At 38.1% G+C, this 19,485-nt stretch overlaps 1 protein-coding gene across 1 annotated transcript; it reads right to left on the bottom strand.

Annotated features, from left to right (window-relative positions):
- Positions 1–17,567: 17,567 nt before the first annotated feature.
- LOC110883408 (putative UPF0481 protein At3g02645) lies at positions 17,568–18,530 on the bottom strand. The gene has a single exon (XM_022131171.1). It carries the CDS (start codon positions 18,528–18,530, stop codon positions 17,568–17,570), a length of 963 nt encoding a protein of 320 aa, XP_021986863.1.
- Between the last annotated feature and the right edge of the window lie 955 nt (positions 18,531–19,485).

Here is a 19,485-nt window from a genome sequence, read left to right on the forward strand (position 1 = left end):
GTTAATTATAGCCCGTGGGCACTTCATCCTTAAGGGATGATTATATAAATAAAGGAATTTAGAATAACCCTTTTTAATAATGACTTATGTGATTTTATCGAATCACACTTTGTCAAGCATATTAACATGCTTTCTGATGTAACAAGGTTTTGAATCTTTTGGATAGGTTGCACCATCTTGGCCATGTCTGCAATGACATTTAGGCTAGGTTTTACCATCTTGGCCATGTCTGTAATGACAATTAGGCTAGGTTTTACCTTTAAGATTCTTTTAGTATTAAACGCAGAGCAATCCAAAATTGAGATGTTAACAAGGATCTGAATCTAATTGAGGAACTACCATCTTGGCCCTGTCTTAGAACGACACTTGAGCTAGGTCTTGTCCTTTTTAGATTTTGCCATTTTATCACAATGGTAGATCTTATAATATAAATGTTTTTAAATCGGACCATTTCATTAAATTTAAACAAGTACATGGTTGCCCTAAACGGGACTTCTAACTGAAATGACTTGCCCATGCAAGGGCTAATCAGAAAAATAACAAAGGAAACAAATAAAGGAGAAATAAAACGAATTAGGATTAATCCTATGTTCTTTGTCTAGACTCGAGAATGTGCAATTGTGTGACTGAGATTAAACACAAAAGGCTAGTGTTTAATTCACTCAGTGTTGGCTCTGATACCAACCTGTCACACCCCTACTTTCCACGTGTCACCGGTGTCACACCCTGTCTTTTGCGGAAGCGTATGATGTGTGACTAGCTTGTTATCATTGCATTCGAACATAATAAACAACTACATGATTTAAAACGATGTTCATCCATTCGGAAAATTTTGAGGATCACAAACACTTGTCATTTAAGTTTTAAAACACAACCTTCATCTAGGTTACAATTCAACAAAAGTGGATGACATCTAAACTTGTAGTCTACTTCTAGTTACAACACTTGCGCCCAAGATCCATCCTGTCACCTGAAATACATGTAATTTTGGAAAACATCAACATAAAGTTGAGTGAGTTCATGCGTTTTGCATACCGAGTATGAAAACATGGTATGTATCTTGTATAAATAAAGTATTCTTGCAAAAATCAAGTTTTCTTGTGTACACCACGTACTAATTGAATGTTTGTACAAAGACATTTCGGCATGTGAGGACATATGGAGCATTAGTGTTGGCTCCTTTAAGGCATGTGAGGACTTATGGAGCATTAGTGTTGGCTCCTTTAACTATGTCGATTACCCTCGACTGTGTCGATTAACCTCGACTGTGTCAATTTCCCTTGACTGTGTCGATTACCCTCGACTGTGTCGATTTACCTCGACTGTGTCGATTTACCTCGACTGGGACACCGAAGCACTCAAGAGGTCACATAAGGACCATGAGTGGGGCTCGGCCGTACCCGTTAGATCTAACCCTCGTCCCTAATTACTGAATGTTTTTAATGGCTTGGTACTAGTTTTCACCAAGACTTTATGGCATTTTTAGTATTAAGTCTATGCTCACATGATCTAGTAATTTCTAGGCATTTCTTAAAGCACATCATACTTGGTTCTCGTTCTCACCAAGTGTGCTTCTCGTATTTTTGTATTCTCGATTCGTATTGCACTCGGTACTCGTTCTCACCAAGAGTGCTTCTTGTATTTTTACTACTTGAAAAAAAATTATAATATTTGTAACATGTATTTCACCCCCGAGAGTTATAAAACCAAAAACAGTTAAAGAAAAGGGGGAGCATGAACTCACAACTTTGCGTTCCTGCGTCGTAAACTTCACCGGAGTTGCTTATCTAGCGTCGTGACCTAAACGCGTTTTATTAACGTTAGTCACTAGACTTGTATCGCACAAGTGCAAGTCACTATCTTTTGTATTTGTGTTCTTGTGTTAAAAATATTTATATTTTTAACTATTTGTCTTATATCATTTTCTCAAAAATAAATATACGTATCTTGTATTTTGCACCCGAATTATGTATTTTGTCTAAGTAATATATTTTCATAAATATATCCTCTTGTATGTGTCTAAGCATGTTGTATGTGTATTTTCATGTTTATACTCCTCGTGAGTATTTAGTGTATCTTTACGTCTCAATACGCTAGCACGTATAACACATACTATATACACTTAGTACAAAAGTTGGTGATAAAATAATATATATTTTTCTCTCAAAAATATACATATTTATATCCACTTTTATTTTTGAAGAAATCCTCATTTCTTATCACCAAATATTAGGGAAACCTTAGTAATACCTTTAAATACATTTTTAGGGAATAAGTTCTTCAAAAACTTATATTTTTCTAAGTGTCAAAATTTATAAAAATTTTGACAGAGTTTCCCCTAAAAATGGAGGTTTCCCATGTTTTCAAAACATGTGTTTATTTTCTTTTAAATCGTCAACAATCATCAACAACAATTATCAACAATAATCATCAACAACAATTATCAACAATAATCATCAACAACAATTATCAACAATAATCATCAACAACAATCACTAATTTTCCCCATTTCATGAACTTGCATATTTACAAAAATGTGTAGTAATTTACTAGCACATTTAGTAAGTCTTGTTATCTTTAAAAATAAGTTTAATTTCTTAAAAAAAAAACCTTTATTTTTAAAGAATATGAAGTTCCACAACTTCTAGTCGGTTTTTACGAAAATTATTTCTTTGTTAAAACTTTTGTTACACTAGTGTTCGCACACTTGTTTGATCACAAAAAAATCACTTTTGTTTGTGTAAGATCCGGATTAGAACATGTGATTTCTTTTGACGCTTGGTCTTTTGAAAATACCACTTGTGGACACATAGATCGGCTAGTTTTAGACACTATTTCATAAGTAAAAATACTTTTACACAAGTTCATGTTTCTTGTGTGGTAGAGTTTCACCTTTTAACCCTTGCACCATTTCAAACAAGCTTATGTCAAGATCCATGATCTTAACCAAACAGGGTTAAATGATGATCCGAGCTACCACAACGTAGATCGGGCCTAAATAATCACAAATTTCAATTACTACAACATTTACACAACTAGTGAGCTTTTAACCATCATTTTTCATGTTTTTAGTAGACTTTAATGCACCTTTTGTAAGATTTCGAGTTTTAATCATTACACATCATATTAACCACTTCAAAATAGCTCAAGAATGTGTTTTAAACAACATACCACTAGCTCGAGGCTAGGGAAGTATCTAGACGCGAATGTGGTGGATAAAAGCTAGAGAAAGAGGTCCTTCGAGCTCCGAGTGCACCAAGCCTTCTTATGCGTGACACTTGACACTTGTATGATGTTGGAATGTGAAGAACAAAATCGAAAAATATGATGGATGATCAAGGGGTGTTCGGCCGAAAGTTTTTGAGGGAGAGGAGAGAGTAGTTTTGTGGTGTTGGGTGGTGAATTGTCTAGTGTGCCATCTCAAGGTATTTATAGACATTCCATATGGCATATTCCTAGCATATTCCTGGCATATTCCTGGAATATTCCTAGCATATTCCTGGAATATTCCTAGCATATTCCTGGTATATTCCTGGAATATTCCTAGCATATTCCTGGCATATTCCTGGCATATTCCTGGAATATTCCTAGCATATTCTTTGGAATATTCTTAGCATATTCCTAGCATATTCTTGGAATATTCCTAGCATATTCCTGGAATATTCCTAGGTTTTCTGCGTTGTCTGCGTTTTGCAGTGTAAGCACTGTGTCGCGTAGGAAGACACGGTACGTGCTTAAACTTGAAAAATAACGTTTTTAAGCGTTTTAATTTATTTTTCAACACGAACCTGATTAAAATAAAATTTTAATCATAACAGAATATTTGTGGGATTAAATATTATCCGGGCGGCCATCAACGTTCGTTTCGCAGTTTTGTCGCAATTAGTTCTGCTCTTAAAGTGTGTTTCGGGTGCTTTTTAGTGCTTATTTTTGCTTTCATATAGCATATATATTAAACCCTTGTATGTACTCTTGGGTTTTAATGTATTCTTGTTATTGGACCTACACCTAGGCTCCAATTTTATTGTCTGACTGCTTTCTGCAGTTCCGTTGACACAGTGTGTCTTACCGGTGAGTTTACTAATATTTTTGACGCAACGCTCTCGTTTTTGCATAAAGCAATATTTTGTAGTATAAAACGTACATGAATTCACTTGTATGGAATTCAGAAACTTATTTCTCTTGTAAACTAGATCATGTATGTTCATTAAGGCACAGATCACTGTTCATTTAGTGTACGGAATGTACGGAAAAGTGACGGTTGTCACAGTCTCCCCCCGTTAAAAGAATTTCGTCCCGAAATTCAAGCGATGCCATCGGTCGCAGGGGAGTTGTGAAACCAATATGGTCACTTATATTTGAAACACGTCTTTGTGTTCTCATGTCATGTATTTTATCATGCTCAAGTAAATCAATCATGTCTTTTCTGCATTTTGTGGACTCTTGGTCCGAAACCTCAACAGGTTGTATAGTATATCATTGACGTGAATCTTATTTGTGGGAACTATGACTGTTCCTTGCGTCAGACTTCCTCTAAAGACTAGACACATGAATGTGTCGCGATCACTACTGATCTTTTTCTGGAAGCTTCATCTTGTGAACAATGGTTCCTGATCCCTACACCGGGGATTCAATCTTTTCGTTTTCCAATTCACACTACGCCCTTTCTAGGCGCGGCTCTCAATTTAGTCGTGCTTCTTGTCTCAAATTCTTACGATTTCTGCCTCTCATCGGCGTAATCTTTCTGTGTTCTGCGGGCTGTGTTGATATAATCGCATATATGAACGACCTTGCCTCTAGATTTTTCCTGGACCATCTCGGCCAGTTGATCCATTATTCCCGGTCTCCGTTCAACACAACGGGAATTGACTCATTACGTTCCATCTAAAGCTTTACACAAAGCGGTTTAGACGGCGGCGTGATAAATACTGTTGTAGGAAGACTCTACTAAGGGTAAGTGAGTGTTCCAACTTTTTATCAAAGTTTATCACACAAGCACGCATCTTGTTCATACAGTCTGCATCGTTCAAAAGCTCAGTTCATATTCGAGTTCTTACGATCATCGGTGTGCTGCAATCCCTTGCGATCGGTAAAGATCGTGCAACGTTTTCTTTCAGGTAATAACGCCCAGTTTGTTGCGCGCAATGACTGTACCTATCTCAAGGGTTCTTCTCATGATTCCTTAATCAATGTGCCACGTATGTAATGTCGTGGTCTTGTTGCATCGGCGTACAATCGAGACTTTGTCGAGAGGCATCACATAATTGCAACTCTAGCTCCTTAGCTCTTGGTTGCAGGGTTGGCATGAATCTCGTTCTTATCCATCATGGATCTGAAAGTTCTCACTTCGCGAATTCGAAATCCGCTTTTCGTCATCATAGCGCTTAACTGTTCTTTCTCTAAGAGTTGCAAGGTAAATTGCAGTTGTTGCTCACGACCTTCCTTGGTCATTGGCCATATGAGAATGTAGTCAATAAGTATATGGCTTATCTAGGTATGGCTTACACGTTCGATTTCATGAGGTCCATGAATATTGTCGATGCATGTGTTAGGCCAAATGGTACGACAAGGAACTCGTAACTTCTAAAGCGAGTCCTAAAGGTCGTTTCAGGGACACTTCCTTCTGGTATACACAGTCATGGACATCCTGTCCTCAAGTTGATCCTTGGGTGGCAACTAGGATCTTATGATTTTGTCTGTTTATGTTGCAAGTCGTTAGCAAAGGATTCTGATTCTCAATTCTCAGGAATTTACGCAAAATGGAACTGCCAACTTTCTCCTCATATCCCTAACTAAAGGCGTCATGTCCTTAACTTCCTCTGTCTGGTAGCTCTTGCAGTTACGTCCGGAGCTCATGCTTTACGGACGAAGTTAGTCGGTAAGACATTATTCGACACTGGTGCTGCTCTTGGCACGTGGTTTATCCTAAACTTCTCTTGACGCTGCGAAGGGGCATTTCTGGCAAGTCTTTTGAAAAGGCTACTAGAACTTCTTCCATCGCGGGGATGTTCCCAGGTTCTGCAGTCTACTCAGAGGCATTTCTATGCCTCTTCGACCAATGAAGGATGTCGTAGATCTGCCGCCTTATGGGGTCTAGCATCCTTGCGCCTATTCCAGTAACGTTGGGTTTCATCATTCGCACGAGGGATGCGTCTGATTTTCTCGTATTGACGACTTCAGCTGCATACTTGGATTTCCGATCCATGCTGATTATTATGACCTCACGAGTCAATGGTAACAGAAGGTTACGGCCCTCTGAGTGCCTAATCACGATCCTTAATCGCTTCGACTGTTTAAGCTATCCTTCTATATGCCCATTTCTAAAGAATACGGGACGTCTATCTTACTTGAGACTAGGCCAAGAAGTTTCTTAAGTTCTAAGCATGCAAGGTTAAGGTTGATGTCAGTATTAGAAATAGATGCATAAGGGTGGTTAATAGGGAACGTACCCGTACCGCATCTGGATCCTAGCGTGGTTCACGAGTTTCGATCGTGAAAACCCTTCCTTGCTTGTTTCTTCTTTGGGCAATCTTTCCTAAAGTGCCCTGCTTCACCACATTTGTAGCAACCGGGTATTCTCTTATTTCTTCCATCTGGGTCCTTCGCCCAACAGGCGTCCCTGTTGTGCCCTTCTTTTCCACACTTTCCACACCTAGGCTTCAGACATCGACCTTTATGGTGAAAAGTGCATTCTCTGCACCTCGGCTTAGTCCCCGAGTAAACATTACCACCTGCCCTATTAATGGCTCCATCAGTGCTCCTGCCATGTGGCGAATTCACTTTCTTTCTTGTGTTTGCTTTAGAGCTTCCATAGTTGAGTTGGGTGCTCATCTTTAGGTTTGAGGACTTCCTCTTCTTGTTGCTTGACGACTCCACATGAGTCTCTTTCTTGTTATCCTCAGATTTCGAAAATTTTCCCGCACGTAGAGCCTCTTCAGTAAGGGTGACACTCATATCGATAGCCTCTGCGATGGTTGAGGGTTTTGAGGTGGTAACCATGCCCCTAATCTGGGGTGCAAGTCCCCAAATGAATCGTTCTATCCTCTTGAATTCCGATTTGACTAGGTAGGGGACGACCCTAGACAAGTCGTGAAATCGCTGGACGTATACAGGAATCTTCGGTCCGTCCATTTTCAAATTCCAGAACTCCACCTCAAGCTTCTGGATTTCAGTCCTAGAACAGTATTTCTTTTCCATCATTTCCTTGAGCTCGTCCCAGCTCAGTGCATAAGCAGCATCTGCACCAAGGGTCTGAACCTGAAGGTTCCACCATGAGAGTGCGCCATCCAGAAATAACCCTGAGATATAGGTAACGCTTTGTTGGGGTGAACAGTTACTCATTCTTAGAACTGAGTCCGTCTTTTCTGTCCAACGAACAAATGCAACGGCACCTCCTGTGCCATCAAAATTCAAAGGCTTGCAGTCCAGGAACTGTTTATAGGTGCAGCCAGTTGGAGGGTTATTCTCAGTCGTGCCATTGATGTGCTTAGAGCGGAGGGCTTCATGTCGTGCAATTGCCTGCGAGATGCATTCTTGCAGCTCGGCTTCTGTTCTTGGTAGCGTACTGGTGTTTGTGTCTCGCCTGGGCGGCATTCCCTTCTGCCAAAACGGTATGAAGTAGGTTAGGCAACATTCCAGGTGTCTATGAGGTACATAGCACCATAAGCCATTATGTAATCACCCAATTTCACATGTATACATAAATACTCAATGTATGAGCGGGAAACAGTTACTGAGCCTTCACTTAGGCTTGCCAACTTGGCTTAAAACGAACTTGAGGTTACATTGCCTCGGTCATTTAGGTTTCAGTTATTTCCCGCTACATTGGTTTTCTTAGGTTTTTGGCTTTACTGGGGCGTACATTTTCCCTTAGAGGGGGTTGCTCGTGTATGGGTGATAGAGAGTGCAAAGTCGCTGAATCTCTTGAATGTTTCTCATCTTCACTTGCTTAAATGTCGTTTTCCTCAAACGTCTCGTACGCAGGTAGAAGTGTCAGTCACGAAGTAGGCTGAGACAGGCTTCCTACTTTCTTACGTGCTAAAGCACTGATCTATGTGATGTTCTACCAGATGAAGGTGAGGACACCTATACATTGAATTTGGTGTGGTTTTCATTAGCTCGACCCGTAGAGTCCACCAGGATTTCTGTGCACTACAAGTCGTTATTACGTGGGCCCCCGTAATAATAAATTGTCTTGCACAGTTACCCCAATTTTCTCTCGTCCAAGCAGATGATTGATCTAGGAGGGGACACTACTGTCCTTACACTCCTTGCCATGGAAAGGACCATTGCGGAGGTCCATGCGCTAACATTCGTTACTGTTATGCGCGTATAGGCACGATGATTAGATGGAATAGGAATGGAGAGAATTCCTAGTAGTTGGAGGGGCACCTTCGTGATGAATACTTCATCTTCCTTTTCTAGTCAAGTATGTTGTCAATTTTGCTTCACATAATCCGGAGGGATCTCGTCCCGTTGATTAAGAGTTCGTTCAAGGTCGCCGCCTCTGCCTCGTCATCACCACCGTAGTTTGGCATCTTCACGTTCGAGAGGGAAGAGCAGCCATCTCCTACGGAAGTAAGCTCAGAGTCTTGTCTGGTAATCACTCCCAGCCACGAGCTTTGCAAAGGACGCGAGGTCGATAGCTTCATCGTGCGAGTCACGTACCGTAATAGGAGTCGGAGTCGAAAGAATTTTATTCACGTCAATAATCATTCCGTACACTTATTCGTATGCATGAATACAAATAACAAATATGCTACTTAGCATAATCAAGTAACTTAATGCAATATACCACGTATAACTCTCGTTTTGGGGGGGGGGGTCATTTTGTCAAGTCTAACTTTTGTAGACTATGCCTTGGTTGGCACCTTACTCTATGGGTATTCCTCACTAATGTCCTTGCCTTGTCTTTTCTTTGAAAAGTGTCTGACTCGTGGATCTTGGCGCTTTCGTGAATGCAATGAAAACCATTTTGTAAAATGTTTTTGTGAAAGCACTTTAGTGATTGTAGTCTAGACTCGAGAAGGAATCCTAGTTCACTACAATCGAAGCTCTGATACCAAACTGTCACACCCTGTCTTTTGCGGAAGCGTATGATGTGTGACTAGCTTGTTATCATTGCATTCGATCATAATAAACAACTACAAGATTTAAAACGATGTTCATCCATTCGGAAAATTTTGAGGATCACAAACACTTGTCATTTAAGTTTTAAAACACAACCTTCATCTAGGTTACAATTCAACAAAAGTGGATGACATCTAAACTTGTAGTCTACTTCTAGTTACAACACTTGCGCCCAAGATCCATCCTGTCACCTGAAATACATGTAATTTTGGAAAACATCAACATGAAGTTGAGCGAGTTCATGCGTTTTGCATACCGAGTATGAAAACATGGTATGTATCTTGTATAAATAAAGTATTCTTGCAAAAATCAAGTTTTCTTGTGTACACCACGTACTAACTGAATGTTTGTATAAAGACATTTCGGCATGTGAGGACATATGGAGCATTAGTGTTGGCTCCTTTAAGGCATGTGAGGACTTATGGAGCATTAGTGTTGGCTCCTTTAACTATGTCGATTACCCTCGACTGTGTCGATTAACCTCGACTGTGTCAATTTCCCTTGACTGTGTCGATTACCCTCGACTGTGTCGATTTACCTCGACTGTGTCGATTTACCTCGACTGGGACACCGAAGCACTCAAGAGGTCACATAAGGACCATGAGTGGGGCTCGGCCGTACCCGTTAGATCTAACCCTCGTCCCTAATTACTGAATGTTTTTAATGGCCTGGTACTAGTTTTCACCAAGACTTTATGGCATTTTTAGTATCAAGTCTATGCTCACATGATCTAGTAATTTCTAGGCATTTCTTAAAGCACATCATACTTGGTTCTCGTTCTCACCAAGTGTGCTTCTCGTATTTTTGTATTCTCGATTCGTATTGCACTCGGTACTCGTTCTCACCAAGAGTGCTTCTTGTATTTTTACTACTTGTAAAAAAATTATAATATTTGTAACATGTATTTCACCCCCGAGAGTTATAAAACCAAAAACAGTTAAAGAAAAGGGGGAGCATGAACTCACAACTTTGCGTTCCTGCGTCGTAAACTTCACCGGAGTTGCTTATCTAGCGTCGTGACCTAAACGCGTTTTATTAACGTTAGTCACTAGACTTGTATCGCACAAGTGCAAGTCACTATCTTTTGTATTTGTGTTCTTGTGTTAAAAATATTTATATTTTTAACTATTTGTCTTATATCATTTTCTCAAAAATAAATATACGTTTCTTGTATTTCGCACCCGAATTATGTATTTTGTCCAAGTAATATATTTTCATAAATATATCCTCTTGTATGTGTCTAAGCATGTTGTATGTGTATTTTCATGTTTATACTCCTCATGAGTATTTAGTGTATCTTTACGTCTCAATACGCTAGCACGTATAACACATACTATATACACTTAGCACAAAAGTTGGTGATAAAATAATATATATTTTTCTCTCAAAAATATACATATTTATATCCACTTTTATTTTTGAAGAAATCCTCATTTCTTATCACCAAAAATTAGGGAAACCTTGGTAATACCTTTAAATACATTTTTAGGGAATAAGTTCTTCAAAAACTTATATTTTTCTAAGTGTCAAAATTTATAAAAATTTTGACAGAGTTTCCCCTAAAAATGGAGGTTTCCCATGTTTTCAAAACATGTGTTTATTTTCTTTTAAATCGTCAACAATCATCAACAACAATTATCAACAATAATCATCAACAACAATTATCAACAATAATCATCAACAACAATTATCAACAATAATCATCAACAACAATTATCAACAATAATCATCAACAACAATTATCAACAATAATCATCAACAACAATCACTAATTTTCCCCATTTCATGAACTTGCATATTTACAAAAATGTGTAGTAATTTACTAGCACATTTAGTAAGTCTTGTTATCTTTAAAAATAAGTTTAATTTCTTAAAAAAACTTTATTTTTAAAGAATATGAAGTTCCACAACTTCTAGTCGGTTTTTACGAAAATTATTTCTTTGTTAAAACTTTTGTTACACTAGTGTTCGCACACTTGTTTGATCACAAAAAATCACTTTTGTTTGTGTAAGATCCGGATTAGAACATGTGATTTCTTTTGACGCTTGGTCTTTTGAAAATACCACTTGTGGACACATAGATCGGCTAATTTTAGACACTATTTCATAAGTAAAAATACTTTTACACAAGTTCATGTTTCTTGTGTGGTAGAGTTTCACCTTTTAACCCTTGCACCATTTCAAACAAGCTTATGTCAAGATCCATGATCTTAACCAAACAGGGTTAAATGATGATCCGAGCTACCACAACGTAGATCGGGCCTAAATAATCACAAATTTCAATTACTACAACATTTACACAACTAGTGAGCTTTTAACCATCATTTTTCATGTTTTTAGTAGACTTTAATGCACCATTTTGTAAGATTTCAAGTTTTAATCATTACACATCACATTAACCACTTCAAAATAGCTCAAGAATGTGTTTTAAGCAACATACCACTAGCTCGAGGCTAGGGAAGTATCTAGACGCGAATGTGGTGGATAAAAGCTAGAGAAAGAGGTCCTTCGAGCTCCGAGTGCACCAAGCCTTCTTATGCGTGACACTTGACACTTGTATGATGTTGGAATGTGAAGAACAAAATCGAAAAATATGATGGATGATCAAGGGGTGTTCGGCCGAAAGTTTTTGAGGGAGAGGAGAGAGTAGTTTTGTGGTGTTGGGTGGTGAATTGTCTAGTGTGCCATCTCAAGGTATTTATAGACATTCCATATGACATATTCCTAGCATATTCCTGGCATATTCCTGGAATATTCCTAGCATATTCCTGGCATATTCCTGGAATATTCCTAGCATATTCCTGGCATATTCCTGTAATATTCCTAGCATATTCCTAGCATATTCTTTGGAATATTCCTAGCATATTCCTAGCATATTCCAGCATATTCCTGGAATATTCTTAGCATATTCCTAGCATATTCTTGGAATATTCCTAGCATATTCCTAGCATATTCCTGGAATATTCTTAGCATATTCCTAGCATATTCTTGGAATATTCTTAGCATATTCCTAGCATATTCCTAGAATATTCCTAGGTTTTCTGCGTTGTCTGCGTTTTGCAGTGTAAGCACTGTGTCGCGTAGGAACACACGGTACGTGCTTAAACTTGAAAAATAACGTTTTTAAGCGTTTTAATTTATTTTTCAACACGAACCTGTTTAAAATAAAATTTTAATCATAACAGAATATTTGTGGGATTAAATATTATCCGGGCGGCCATCAACGTTCGTTTCGCAGTTTTGTCGCAGTTAGTTCTGCTCTTAAAGTGTGTTTCGGGTGCTTTTTAGTGCTTATTTTTGCTTTCATATAGCATATATATTAAACCCTTGTATGTACTCTTAGGTTTTAATGTATTCTTGTTATTGGACCTACACCTAGGCTCCAATTTTATTGTCTGACTGCTTTCTGCAGTTCCGTTGACACAGTGTGTCTTACCGGTGAGTTTACTAATATTTTTGACGCAACGCTCTCGTTTTTTCATAAAGCAATATTTTGTAGTATAAAACGTACATGAATTCACTTGTATGGAATTCAGAAACTTATTTCTCTTGTAAACTAGATCATGTATGTTCATTAAGGCACAGATCACTGTTCATTTAGTGTGCGGAATGTACGGAAAAGTGACGGTTGTCACATGAAGTGTTGAGCCGCACTGTGTCTGGCTTTGATTGCTGACCAGCAGATGATGTACCTCCATAACATGCTTGAGCATGGGGAGGTGGTTGAATTGGATTTCCATACATGTCTATGGTGGGAGGAGGCTTAACAGGAACTTGCACTGTATTGCCATACATATCAGTGCTTGTGACAAAGGCTGTCTGCAGTGGAGCATGTGAGCCAGGGTTGCTTGGCACAATGACTCTTGCAGAAGAAGTACTTGTAGTTCCATAATACATTTCTGGATTCTGTGGCACTGGAACTCTCTTTGCCTTCAAGGTCTCTTCCTGATCCTTGTTCTCCAGGAGCTGCACGAAGTCGTTGATATTTGTAGTAGCCATAACCCCATTGTACTTCAAAATCTCCAAGAAACTATTCCATTGGGGTGGCAGTGCATCAGCAAACTTCTTCACCACTTCTGTTTGAGTTGTCGTAACACCGAAATTGTTCAACTCAGTAAGCAGATGATAAAATCTGCTTGTCATGTCTCCCAAAGACTCCTTATCTAAGCATGCGAAACCGTCAAATTCCTTCTTGAGAAGATCATGACGCACTTGACGTGTTGCTTCATTCCCTACTCCTCTGGTTTTCAAACCGTCCCACAACTTCTTCGTAGTCTTGAAACTGACAAACTGATGATAAATGTCTTTGCTTAACGCCTGAGTGAGAATGGCGTATGCTTTCTTTTCCAGATCATATGTTTTCTTCTGATCCTCTTGAAGATCTGCAAAAGTAGCAGTTGACGAAGCAGCAACTTCTATAGCTTGATCGAAGTCTGTGGTGAAACGTATCCACAGCTCTGTATTTTGGCCAAGAACATATGTACGGAAACGATCAGCCCAACCCGGATACTCGTTTAAATGCATCAGCTTCGGAGGTCGATTCAAACTTCCTGTTTCGCTTTCGCTTAAGAGAATACTTTGAATACTTGGAGTTTGATTCGATACTAACGCCCACTGATTTGCTTGTGAAGATGTCGACACTGGAGACTCGGCCCATGAAGGTGATAGACTTGTACTTGTATACTTTCCACTATCGGGAGCCGGAGTACCCCACCATGAGGGAGTGGAACCTGTACTGGTATATTTTCCACTGTCTGGAGCCGGATTCCACCAACTCGGATTCATGATTGATAAGAAAAATAAATTCTATATGAATATCCCGATAGATCACACACAGCCGAAGGATCTCAGCTCGAAAGATCTGAAAAACAGAAACTTGTTAAAAACAAACAGACCACAATCGAAGGATCAACACTTGTTCGAATGATCAACAGTGTTCGAAAGATCACTGTTGACTTTCGAGCAATGGTTTCGAAAGATTCACAATTTCGAAAGATTCACAATTTGAAGGATCCTTATCTTTCGAAATAAATCCTTAACTTTCGAACAACTATCCTTCGAATAGATTCCCTGGATCGAAGGATAGATCTCTGACTTCGAAGGATGGGTCGAAAGATGTATATCTATCGATGTCGAAGGATATCCTTCGAAACTCACTGACACACTGACACTGATGTGACAGGTTGGTGAAAAGGTGATAGATTGGTAAGGTCAACTTTCGGCAAAAGGGATGGTCAGATTGTACTTTCTACCAACTTTGAAAGTATTACCCAAAATGGACCACCTTATCCAGAAACCAGTCACCGGAATAATGACCGGAATTTGGTCGGAAATTACAAAGTTCCTTAAAAACAAGTTTTAAGTTACCCAACCCAACCTTGAACACTCCCGAAAGGTTTAGAGCGCGTTTTTATGTTTAAAAATGCAAGAAAACCACCAAAAACGGGTGCTAAACCAAGTGTCCAAACACACCAAGAACTTGAACAAACCCGGTTTTAAACAAGGTAAAGAGCCAAGCTCTGATACCACTTGTAGGTCCCTCTCGGAGGATGAGGTTCAACCTTAACCTTGTTATACTAACCCACTAGCAAGTGCGGAATCCAAGCTAGTGAGCAAACCGGGATGAAACAAGCACAAACACAAACACACAAGATTCACCGATTAACACCACTTGTATTAATGCGAATGAAAGGTTCCGGTTACAAGCACAATGTTCACAAATCAGTTTTGCAAACTCTCTAGTGTGTGTGTGTTTCGGACAGAATGCTCTCAAGAATCTCTCTATCTTCCTGTGTGCATCTATCTTGTCTAACACACTGCATGGGTATTTATACCCATACACAGCAGGTCTGGTCGAAGGATCATGCAGAATGACCGAAAGATCATCTGTCGATCACAAAGCCCTCGAAGGATCCACATTTACCTCGAAGGATGGTATATCCTTCGAGGTTCAACAGTATCCTTCGTTGGACATCTTTCGAGCTCATCGAAGGATAGACATAATCCTTCGATGGCCCATCTTTCGACTCAGACGCTTTACAAACATATTTCTATCTGTTTGGCCAAGTCAAACCAGGAGGACGGTTGACTTGGTCGACTTACAGGACTGACAAGGACATCGTTTACATAGTGACCGAATACAGACAAAGTACAGACACAAGTGCACCAACAAATCTTTTATTGTTAGTTTTTCTAAAATGTTTTGTATTCACTTTACTATAAAAAGTTTTTTTTTCTAAAAGTTGTTTTATTTTTTTTTTAGGAAAGTGTTTTTTTTTTTTTTTTTTTTTTTTGTAGAAATTCCAACACAAGAATTGCTATCCTAAGGAACTGACCTATAACAACTAAACAATATGGGTACCAGTAACAATATTAAATTAGATGGTTTCAGTTTCGATTTCAATGAATCGATACCGTACCAAACCTAACCGATACCGGCCAAACAATATTGTACTCGAGGTACATGTATTCATTTTTATGATTTCCAATTTCGATAACTTATTTTCATTTCTTGTTAAACCCAGCCTTGTCGTGGCGTTTGCCATTTATTTTATGCAATGCACAACAGGTACTCGGGTAGCTTACAATTACCAAATCATGGTTATGCATTTTATATAAATTATACAAATTTATGGTTTTCCTTTTAAGCAGTGAGTTAGATGAGGCGTTTGAATTTTGTACTTGAATATAAATTTAGGGATTTAGTATTGTTAAAACTTGAAGTTTAAGGTTAATGAAACTATTATCGAAAAGAAAGCCATTAACTTTTGAGTTCTTACTAATGTTTATATATATTTATTTTTTTTTATTTTGTACTTTATGATGTTCCGGACACAACCATACAGAAAATAATTTGAATCCTTTTTCTTTCAAAATAAAACCATTCATAAAAATATTAAGGATTTTTATAAGGATGAAATTTGAAAACTTTTAAACTTATTATTAATATGGTGGATACTAATGATTGAAAGGGCATTATGAGATGTATGGTAATAATAAAATATGGTAATAATAAAACTAGTTAAATATTTAAATATGGTAATAAATTTTCTATCACAAATGCGTAGCAAGTTGCTACACATTTCTTACGCAATAAATTTTCCATTACAAATGCGTAGCAAGTTGCTATACATTTCCTACGCAATAAATTTTCCATCACAAATGCGTAGGAAGTTGCTACACATTTCCTACGCAATATGGTAATAAATTTTCCATCACAAATGCGTAGCAAGTTGCTACACATTTCATTCACAATAAATTTTCCATCACAAATGCGTAACAAGTTGCTACACATTTCCTACGCATTAATTTAATAATGCTGATTAAACATTAAAATATAATCTAAGTATAATAATAAATAATTCGTCATAAATGCGTAGCATGTTGCTACGCATTTTTGACGCAACAATTAATATTTAAATGAATTTAACATATAAATCTAATTCCAACAAATAAATAATGGTTCCGTCGGAAATGCGTAGCAAGTTGCTACGCATTTCCGATATAATACTTAGAATTAGTATATTTGTCACTATTGTGTCATAAATTGCCCAAAAAAATCAAGGTCTTTTTTCCGTAGAAAATGCGTAGTAAATGTGTCAGAATTTGTGACGCTTTTTTTGCGTAGGAAATTTCCATAACAAAATGACCACTTTTCTAGTAGTGCTATATGTTGCGTGTAGCTCTATACGAAGCATATTAAAACCCTAAGTGTGCAAATAGCTTTGGTATGCAAATAGCTTTACCCTTTAAAATAAACTAAAAACTGGTCAAAGAAGACTGAGTAATTATTATCGATCAGAGAAAAACAACGAAAAAGATTTGAATTATTTTATTCAACACTATTAACTTTTAAAACTAATAATTTTCAAAACTGGAATTCATCTCAAGAAAGTGAAACCAAATGCTTGTCTTACCAGTCATTCTCTAATCATTATCATTTCATTCCTCTAAGCTCAAGCTAAATATATAAAACCAAGTTTATTATTTAGAAATAAGATACCATTGGTGATGGTCTAATAAGTTAATGCTTCATAATAACTCAAATAGCAACAACTCATGGGGTAAAAGGTAAACCACTTACATCAATGAGTAACAAGATCACACAATTAGCTTAAAAATATAAAGAAAGATACAAATCCTATTAGATCAAAGACGAAATAAATGGCCCATGTGCTCCGTAACAATATTAATAATCGACTGAGTCGTTTTCGAACCACTGGCCTGCACCAACGCCTCACGAGCCAAGACCAACGTGCCCGAAATGCTAACCAGGAACGTTAGAGCCTTAGCCACAGCCCGAGCTTGCTTCTCGGCCTCTTTCTTGATCCGAACACTCGGTACATTGTCATAGACCTTGTTTAATTCAGCCACAGTCTGTCTCAACATCGACTGCCCACTCATATTCCCAAGTGATCTACCGATCCCGTTAAACAATTTCACGATCTCCTCATCTCGCAAATCGCCTTGTATTCCCGTAGCACCTTCACGTCGTTAGCGGTGTCAATAATCCCGCACATGAAATCTACGTACTCCGTGAGTTCGAGACCAAACCCGCCCATTAAACTGTTTTTCGCCATTAGTTTCTCGTAGGCCATCAAGTTTCTTAGTATGACCTCCGAATCATAATTCAGAGTAATGACAGGGAGACAACATGTTCCATTAGCAAAGCTTATGTTTCTGATCCCTTCTTCGCATGTTGACAAAGCGAACTTCACTCCGGCTACATCGCCGAGTTCTGAAACCGAAGGCACCCTGATTTCTTGAATCATTTTTTCTTTATCGGTTTCGTATAGAATCTTTATGATAGATTCGATGATTCCGAGAAAAGGTTTAACGCCCGGGATCAATCCGGCCGCTTTGATTACAGCTTCTAGTAACTCTTCAGCGGCCGACTTCTCAACTGGAATACTTCCAGGTTTTGAGAAAGCGACATCTCTCGAAACCTCATTGTTGACGATGGATTTGTACATATAATCAAGAAGATGGTTAACACGATCGAACTCCATCGTCTCTTTCGATAGAAGAAACGGAGAGTTTGCCTCTGCGAAATACCGAAACTTAGATTCCCACAATTCTTCAACATGTTCACCATTAGCAGAAAGGGCCTTTTCAATTTCCTTCAGCACGATCATAGGAATCTGGTTTTCCAACATGATCAGATCCTTTTCATCAATCGCAAAACCTTTATCTAAATACACGCGAAGTTGATCAAGCAAAAGCAGGCCATCAATCGCGAAAAGCCAAGCAAACGCATCCGCATCTGTTTCAGGGAATGAATCATAGCAAGGAGAAACTACAGGGATGATGTTTTTGATTCTTTCTGCAACTTGGTCTTCCAGATCAGGAATCTGATACGGTTTTATAACCCGTTTGACCGCGGTGAGCTTGTTTTGTTGCATGTTCGAATATAGTTCAGTCCGAAAATGGTGTTTCGGACCAAGCCCGATTTTTTGAGGAGCATACGCTTCGGGCTTTTCATCTTTAAGGATTTGTGGAACTGAGAAAATGGAAAGTGGTGGGGTGTCTATGGGAACTGAAAGTTGGGTTTTTAAGGTTTTTTTTCATTTGATCTACCCATGGTTGGTTACCGGAGGTTGGAGGAACAAAGGGGTTTACTGAAGCCATTTGAGGTTTGATCTTTGCTAGTATCTTTGTTTTGACTTTAAATGGGCTTTTGGTGACACATGACTTATAGTGTTTAAAGAATTGGTCCAGCTTTCAGCCAATATTAATTAACATGTGAATTATAAATTAATATAGATCATATGATACCCAAAACACACGTAGTTGTTACAAACTTAAAATAATAATACTTTGGTTGTTTGATGCTTATGGAACTCCAGTAATTTTATTAAATTGAACTTTGCTAATTAATTAAATTGAACTTTGCTAATTAATTAAATTGAACTTTGCTAATTAGTACAAAGTTGGAGTTGGATGATACTACCTACTACACCTGGGGTTAATTAAATTGAACTTTGCTAATTAGTACAAAGTTGGACTTGGATGATACTACACCTACTACATCTGGGGTTAATGTATACTAATACTCTAGCTAATCAGTTATATCTAAACTTGATAGACTCAGATTAACTTTGTATTTAATTTGCTAATTAGTACAAAGTTGGAGTTGGATGATACTACACCTACTACATCTGGGGTTAATTTATACTAGTACTCTAGCTAATCAGTTATATCTAAACTTGATAGACTGAGATTAACTTTGTATTTAATTAAATACTATAGCACTTGTAATTTTTTATAGAAGGTTAATGTGCACATTAATACTTGTAATTGAATAATCAGGAATCTTAATCAGCAAGTGTCATTATTATGATAACAATTGGATTATTT

The sequence above is a fragment of the Helianthus annuus genome, chromosome 10, assembly GCF_002127325.2.
Source record: "Helianthus annuus cultivar XRQ/B chromosome 10, HanXRQr2.0-SUNRISE, whole genome shotgun sequence".
NCBI classification, from domain to species: domain Eukaryota; kingdom Viridiplantae; phylum Streptophyta; class Magnoliopsida; order Asterales; family Asteraceae; genus Helianthus; species Helianthus annuus.

Excerpts from the sequence above, each read along its gene's own strand:
- LOC110883408 (XM_022131171.1), bottom strand. The coding sequence starts at position 18,530 with ATGCAACAAAACAAGCTCACCGCGGTCAAACGGGTTATAAAACCGTAT.